Consider the following 8120-nt stretch of genomic DNA (forward strand, 5'->3'; position numbering starts at 1 on the left):
CTGCAACGTGGTGTTTTACCCCTAGAGAGCTGTCATCCCCTCAGCAGAGGCAGTTTTGGGCAAACCCTCAGCAAGCTCACCCCTTTGCAGAGCGTTTGGTGAAAAAAAAAATGCTGCGCGACCCAAGACAGGGAACCCAGCTACCATCTTATTAGTGTTCCATGTTGTTGTTTTCATCCTGAAGGGAGCTGAGCTGCCAGGATGCAGATCTGTCTTTTCTGAGCCATCCGCAGGCAAAAGGTAATGACTGTACCTCTACCCTGAACTCTGCAGTGTGCCCACAAAAACCAGCATAGTCTGGAAGAAAATAACACAATTATGCCCAGCAGGAACTGAGGATTCGGGTGCACCATGCCAGCTACCTGATTTCTGCCCCTGAATGTAGCATTTCACTTCTTTTTATCTCCAAAATTGGGGTAACAGTACTGATCTACATTTCTAAAGTGTTTTCAGGCTTAAGGCCAAATATCTTTTTTAGGAATCATTTATTTTTATCTCTGTCACCACAACCCCATTTGCACATGAGGGATACCATGCACTCATAGCTTTGAGGCCCTGGGTGATTCTCGCTTTGTGATCCCAGGTTGCTAAGTAGCCTGTGTTCAGAGATGTAAGGAATCCTTGCTCCACTTGTCATGTAGCAGTCTTGTCCAGCATTCGAAACATTTTCTCAGCTTGAAAAAATTCTTAGGGATTTCCCACTGAGGCTCAAGGCAGTAATATATTTTATTTATTTTATTACAAGGCATGTAAATAAAAACTTGCATATCTGAAAAAAAGATATTAGATAGAAAACAGTAATAAAATTAACATTATTATTTTAAGAAACTTGGTAATAAATACATTTCCCCTCAACATTAAAATGCGTGTTATTTTGCACAACAATAAATACAGCATAGCTCTGGCATAGAAAAAGGCCAAGACTGGATACAAGAAGTCCATGTGGTTTCTTAAAAAAGCTCAGGTAACTTACAAAGGTTTGGCATCCTGCACTTGATGCACTTTGATACAACTTGCACTTCAGTTTTAATTTTACTATGATTTTTAAACAGTCTCATAATGTGAAAATATGAGAGGAAAATTTGTTTGATTATAGGATTTTTCCTTTAAATATTTTCAAAGTGAGAGATGTGTAAACTCATTGAAACCAATCCCTGAAATTAAAAAAAATTTGAAAACAAAAAAAACCCCAAACAACAACAACAAAAAAAAAAACCAAGTGTCTTGGCGGCTATTCTAGAAAAATGCAGGTTTCTCAGCTGTGGGTGCTCAAGCCTGACCAGCCAACTGGCAAAGGACCAATCCCCAGTTGGTTCCTCCTTTCTTTACACAGTTTTAAAAATGAAATAATAATAACAAAGAGAAAGAGTAAAGAGTGTAGTATTCACTTTCCAAGTCACGACAGTTTGAGGTTCTTACACTATTATCCGAAGGTGAGAGGAGAAAGAACAGGTATATCCCAGAACACTTCCCAGCACAACTTTGGGTCATTCTGGTCTATACTTTTCTTTCAGAACTCCTGACAAAGAAAAAGGAAGAGAGATACTTCCATGCACTGTGCTGTTCTTATGCCAGCACGTATCATCACAATCACAACTGTGAACCTAAGTCACTTTGATAGCCCAATCTAATATAGATTGATTGATTGTCCCATGACATAGTTAGACAATGTCCACAAAATGCCACGAGCTCTGGCAGAGCCCAGCGTTCTTAAAGTACAGACAGGTCATGGCAAGACTTGGATTTGAGTTTGAAGGCCATGTTCTTGTTGTTCTTGGCAACTATTTTGCCCCAAAACCGCCTGGCTTTCTTGGGGATGCTCTCCCTCCGTTTCTGGTATGCCAGCCGCTTCTCGTTCTTTTCCTTGCTGTCCCTCCGGAGCCGAACTTGCCGCACGATGCCTTCAAACAGCTCTTTCACGTTGTGCTGCACGGCTGCTGAGGTCTCAATGAACTTGCAGTCAAACACGACAGCGCAGGCTCGTCCCTCTGCAAAATTGCAAGGTGGGTATGTCACCAGGCGTCATGAGCAGCGGGGAGGCAAAGCGGCCATAGGCTGCCACTTTCATGGAGCCAGCACTGCCGGGGGAATTCCTCAAGCCTAATAAAGGCACGGATAAGTCCTTAATCACCCGCTGCTGCCTGCTAGCCTATGATTCATCTGCTCTGTGTCACAATCCCTGCCTGGCAAGGGGGGGTGAATCCCCTCCTGGAAAAGCCCAGTCCCCACCGTCGGCTGCGGAGGGAGCTGGGGCTGACCGACTTGCGCTGAGAGAGAAGGATGAGAGGTCAGCCGTGACTCAAAACCACCTGCTCATCTTACATGCAGACTCCCTTCAGTCACATTAAAGAGTGATGACAGCACCCTCCATGCACACAGCACAGCCCTTGTCCCCATAGGAGGCAGAGCCCAGCCTCCTCCATGGGTCACGGGTGTAAACCAGGGTCTTGGGACAGTACCAGCTTTGGTGTGAACAGACACATGTACAAAGCCCTTAAATAAAGGCAGAACTATACCTATGGCTGTAGAGGTACATCTGAAATCATACTTTTTATCCTTAATCACATGAACCTAAGATAAATTTGACAGCTATCTTTCACACTCAAGCCAATTTATTCTGTCTTCTGGCTTGCCATGAAGTCATCACCAGGATGACTAAAATGACATTAATGCACCTGCCATTTTTCAAAAGACTTTTCAAGTGGGACGGAGATGAATGGGAAAGCAAACAGACATCTCTGCACTCCTGATGTATTCCTCAGTTCAAACCCTTCACTTGGGGCCATTGTGACAGGGGCCAGAGGAACTGCGCACATCCCCAGTGGAAAAAAAATTGTCTAGATCAATTGGGGGACAGAAGGGCAGAATTGCAGCAGAGAGAAGAAAACGCTGAGTGGAGGAACCCATGTTTCTGATGGGCCAAGATGAGATCATCTAACACGTTACTGCGTGTTGTGTTATGTTATGTCACCTAAGCCTCAAGGAAGACTCTCTAAGAAGAGATGTTACTGAATGCAGACTTTGGGAGCTGGCAGCAGCTTTCCCAGTGGTGTCTCTATTCCTATTTATGGGCTTAGGGCTCTCCGGGCTTTGGGAGAGTGGCACAGGTTGGTCATTCTTTTGTATAGAGCAGTGAGGGTTGTTTCAAAGCCAGGCAGCAAGTAGACCTCTCCTGAAAGCTGCGCAGCTCGTGCCCAGACTAGCAAAACAAAGTTTGGGAGGGAATTTTAATTCATCAGCGAACTGGTTAAATGAAGAGATAATCTTTGGCAGCAGACTAAATGGGGCTAAACTCATCATGCATAAACATATACTGGAAATCCAAAGGCTTTCCAGCTACCAGAGAAATCACATACTGCAGTGATCTTACACTAGGAGCTGGAAGGGAAGAAATTCAAGCTGCTTTTGTAATGGTACTTAATAAATTTATGGAAGGGATTATCTGACATGTAACAGCATTACCAAGGGAGGCTTAAGGACCTGGCAGACCCCTCCCAGTCCTCTGCCCTCTGTTCCACTCCTCTCTGCCGTTTTATTGCCCTTTTATTGCCCAGTCCTGACCACAGCGTTCTCCCTCAGCCAGAGCTCTGTATTTTGTTCAAGAGCTACTAGATGACTCTTAACCTTTACGTTGTTTTTATCCTCATCATTTCCCTTACCTGCCACTGAAACTTCACGGCACCTGACAAGGTCACTTTTGTTGCCAACCAAAATAATGGGGATGTCTTCTTTCTGCCGTGCCCTGCGGAGCTGTATTCTGAGTTCCGAGGCCTTCTCAAAACTCGCCCGGTCCGTGATGGAGTAGACAATCAAGTATGCATCTCCCACTTGCATGCAGTGGTCTCGAATCCATTCTCCCTCACGCTGTTCAAATGAAACAGTCAGACATTGTTATGGCCAGAACAGATTTTGCTTAGAAAGTATAACATTAGAGAATCCAAACACATTCCTGAAATGGGTACGGTTTGAATCACAGTTACACTAAAAGTCATTCCAATGCGGTGATGGTATGAATACTTCACCACAAAGGAGGGCAAAAATTGCCCCATATAATTCATTGTGCTGGCTTTAGACTGGAATGAACATGGTCTGGAAAATGGCTTGAATATTTTGTTTTATCATTAAAAAAATAAAGAAGGCTTGTCCTTCTCAGGCTCACACTGCAGAGCCATTAGGCATGTTTGGCTTGGTGCAAGGGTGGAGTCAATCCTATATTTTCCCTGATGCTGAAGCACAAAAAACACCTACTTTCTTTCCTAAAAGATACCTACTTTTGATATTAGCACCCACTCATATGCACTTTTCTTTCGGCATTTGACTAGAACAAATAAACTTACCTTATTATCCCACATGTCGAGCAGTATAATGGTTGCACTTTCCCCATCCACCATCAGGGTTCTCTCATACGTGTCTTCTGGAAAGAAAAGCAGAAATGTTGGGAATGTATTATTTTGTGGCATCATGTATGTTACAAAAAAACAAGTAGTTAAATATGTATAATTTGTTCACAGTTCAAGTTATCGAGCCAAATTTTATGCTGGCTCACATTCAATTCTTTCCTCATTTCCATCAGCACTGAACCTGCCCTCTGTTCATTACTGGTTGTCTTACTTTCCATGATATATGAAGGAGGCTGAAAGATCAGGAAACTAAATGTTCATTATTTTGGATGATATTCTCTTTATCTTATGTGGGAGAGAGAAAATAGAACCAGTGGAAGAAATAACCAAAGACTGAACATTTGCCCCATGGGAGCAGCAGAGTCCAGCGAGGCTGAGTAATGGAAAATATTTGCTTTCACTTTAGCAGGGACAGTTTACGGGTGAACAGTCACTAGTGCTGAGAGCAATACAGCTAACAGCCCACCAGGCAATGAGGACAGGGTTTTGTGAGACAAGAGCCTGTTCAGCTTTAGAGAGGCTGAGACTTCTGCTGCGTCCTAGTTCTCTCCCATTTCACAGTTTCCCACATTACCTTTGATGTCAAAAAGCAAAAGAATCAACAAACCACAGAAATTCAGTTATTTTATACTGAAGCCACAAAAATTCATACCTAGATTATAAACTCCATGTGACAAAGTTCTGCTTAGATCGAGGGGGGAGGAGGGGGGGCTGATCTTCCCACTCATCACTTCTATCAACCCTTGCTGTGAAATCTCAGTCTAGCTTCTGCTTCAAACACTGTTCTTCCTTCTTGTTCAAACCAGAGGATATTTGGATTACCAATATGGGCTTTGGACCCATCTCTAGTCTTGTGTTGCTGGTCAGTGAAAAATGCCAGGCCTTGGGCTTCTGAGCAACCACCCCTTTCACTGCAGTGTCTAAGGGGTCTGACCCAGACACATTTGTAGATAGGACTGTGTCTTAACCCTTGTCCCATCAAACTTCAGCTGGGCATTAATGGAGTGAGCTTTCCCCTAAATTGTAATCAGGGCCTTTCCACAAAACCAGGAATCTACATCCATGCAAAAGAATGAGCCAAAAATACTACACATTTTAAACACAATCAAAAAGACCCCAAGCTTGACACAGCTTAAAATGGAGAGACTAAAAACACAAAACTAATCAAGAGGAGCAGTCTCCCTTGCAGGCCCAATGACACGTGTTCACGAGTTTTTGTGGGATAGATGGATCTTACAGCCAGCTGCAAAGCCAGTCCATAAAAGCAGCTGTATTCCCTCTGTGAGCTGGCTACCTTGAAACCATCCCCTCCTGTGATAATACTTCCAGTTTGTACGCTAAAGTGTGGAGAATCGTTTCTTTAGCTGACCGAGAATCTGCGTGGGAACAAGCTCGTATACACCAGAGGACAATGTCCAGAGGACTCCTTTCTACACCCTGTTACACATGCAGAGGCTATGAATACGCAATCTCACTCCTTGAAAATAATTATGCCCAAATGGTCTTATTCAGCACTGATTAGCACCTTGCTCAATCCTCAGGACCTTCCAGAGGATGTAAAGCACACTAAAGGTGAGCAATTACTTCCCTTCATGCTTATTTCGAAGCTGACACTAAAAAAGGACGGCTATAACAACAGCAAGTTTTCCAATATCTCAGCAGAGCTGGCCCTACCACTGCTACAGTCCAAGCAATATTGTGGGAGTGCGAAGGAAAGAGGAAACTGCATGGCTTCACATGGAGAAGAAAACCACCTGACAGGGGTGTGCAGAGCAAATCAGCTGCTTTTTCTGACTGCTTGCCCAAGGGTCCTACTCTAGTTCACTCATGTAGCACTAGGAAAACTTTAATCAGAGACACTCCAGGCTGAGGAGCCGGTGGGATTACAGGAAAAGTCAGTGGCAGAAGCTGAAGACAAAGCACACCTTAAAAACTGACTCAGAGTGACCACACCGTGGGGAACTTCAAATCCCCCAAAGGCACAAATATCTTTGCCCCTGGTCTGTGACAGCAAGCAAGGAAAACGTGGGTCTGACCTCCCTGATGCTGGGCTATATTAAATTCTGGGCAAAACCTCTCCTAACTGGAGAGTTAAAGACAGGAAAAGCTGTCCTGCCTGTACTCCATGGAAGGCTGGAAGAGAAGCCCAGAAACTCTCTGTGCTACCACCGACACCATCACACCAAGGGAGTACAGGCAGGAGAGGGAAGGAATAGGGGAAGAGACGAGGAAAGTCCTGCCTACTGACAAGCAAAACCATCCGGCAGCCTGCATGTCCTCCGAAGGTGACAGCGTCTGCCTCCTTAGGGCCACAGCAGATTTCTGTTGCAGCACAACCATTCCACATCAACATCTTGCATACGATATAGCTCAGGACCTTGGTGCACAGCTTCACCTTCTGCATGATTTTATCTTTGGGATTAAAGAAAACTTTGCAATCCTAAACAAAGCGGAAGAGGATAGCAAGGGGGAAGCATCAAAGAAAACCCTACAGCTTGTGCCTTTTCCCCTGTTTGGGCAATAGGAATTTTCCTACACTGCTGAAGGACCTTCATCAGTGTTTGCCACAGGGGAACCCATGCTGTGCAAGTAATATGAAAGGAGGAGGAGACATATTTTACTCAAACTCCACACAGCCTACTCTGAGGCAATGTGTTTATACAGAAAAGTTGAGATGACTTCTAATAGCAAATATTTTGGAGGTGACTGAAGGACTTAGGCTTTTCTGTTTTTCTTTATATATTATGTCTGAGCATTTCACTCTTATAGGCCATGAGGACTGTCAGTTGTTTTCTCCCCCCTGTAGAAAGCTGGAGTCAGCCCTGTGGAGCCAGTGGTGACACAAATGTTGGACCAGCATGAGAGCTGAACTGGCCTTTTGTGTAGCTTCATCCCAGGCAGGAATGAGGCAGTTTCCGACAGGTATTTTGAAATTAAATAGCATGAGAATCTGAATTGTTCTCTTTCAGAGGCTTTCAGACATTGTTGATATCTTACTCATCTTATTTTGCTTTCTTGTTTTCTTAAGACACATGCATGAGTTGGATCAGTTTTGATGATCAGATCCAAATGTTTGTAACCTCAATTTTTGATTCAATGGCCTCTCTGTTTTTCTGTGCCAATTACTACTGGCAGAGCAGAATGCAAGCAAACACAAACACCCGAGAACATAACAACCTACCTCCAAGCACCTCACAGTCGCTGTCGATGCTGTCATGCACCCCCGCAAAGATGTTGGCTAGCGAGGACTTGCCTACACCGTGCTCCCCGATCAACACCACCCGGTAGCAATTGCTGCCAGACTCAGAGGAGATGACCGAGTCCGATGACTCCGAGGACCAGCTCCTTCTGTAATATTCATCGGGACTGATGGTGTATCGCTTCTGTGGGTTGTACTCGTTGGAGTCCTTCTGGACCAGCAGATTCTTTCCATCAGCAGGGATGCTCCACCGCTGCTGCTGCTGCTGCAGGCTGCTGTTGTGGGTGCGACGCATGGTAACATTGTTGAGGGTCATTTTCTACCCCTGGTGATAAATAGGGAAATCAGAAGCGTTACCCGCAAAACATTTAGAAAAGTGTTAACGGTCTCTTACTAACTTTAAAGCAGCACGTCCTGCTTTTCTATAGGGATCTAGCATAAGAGAAATGAGTCTTTCTGCACTCTTTCACAGTTGCCGGTACATAAATAAATATTTCTAGCTAGTCAGTCAGAGTCTTTTT

General features: G+C 44.3%; 1 protein-coding gene across 1 annotated transcript; it reads right to left on the reverse strand.

The window, feature by feature from the left end:
• Positions 1–724: 724 nt before the first annotated feature.
• GEM (GTP binding protein overexpressed in skeletal muscle) lies at positions 725–7918 on the reverse strand. Its single transcript, XM_010075937.1, has 5 exons — positions 7582–7918; positions 4338–4414; positions 3660–3864; positions 1217–1988; positions 725–1169 (listed from the first exon to the last, which is right to left on the reverse strand). Exons 1-4 carry the CDS (start codon positions 7913–7915, stop codon positions 1711–1713), a joined length of 894 nt encoding a protein of 297 aa, XP_010074239.1. The 5' UTR covers positions 7916–7918; the 3' UTR covers positions 725–1169; positions 1217–1710.
• Positions 7919–8120: the final 202 nt, after the last annotated feature.

The sequence above is a fragment of the Pterocles gutturalis genome, unplaced genomic scaffold (assembly GCF_000699245.1).
Source record: "Pterocles gutturalis isolate BGI_N339 unplaced genomic scaffold, ASM69924v1 scaffold3878, whole genome shotgun sequence".
In the NCBI taxonomy this organism is placed as follows: domain Eukaryota; kingdom Metazoa; phylum Chordata; class Aves; order Pterocliformes; family Pteroclidae; genus Pterocles; species Pterocles gutturalis.

Coding starts and splice junctions, on each gene's coding strand:
- GEM (XM_010075937.1), bottom strand. CDS start 7,915: ATGACCCTCAACAATGTTACCATGCGTCGCACCCACAACAGCAGCCTG. Junction 4,415..7,581: donor CGACTGTGAGGTGCTTGGAG/GTAGGTTGTTAT, acceptor TTTTCTTTCCAG/AAGACACGTATGAGAGAACC. Junction 1,989..3,659: donor CCGTGAAGTTTCAGTGGCAG/GTAAGGGAAATG, acceptor GCAATTTTGCAG/AGGGACGAGCCTGCGCTGTC.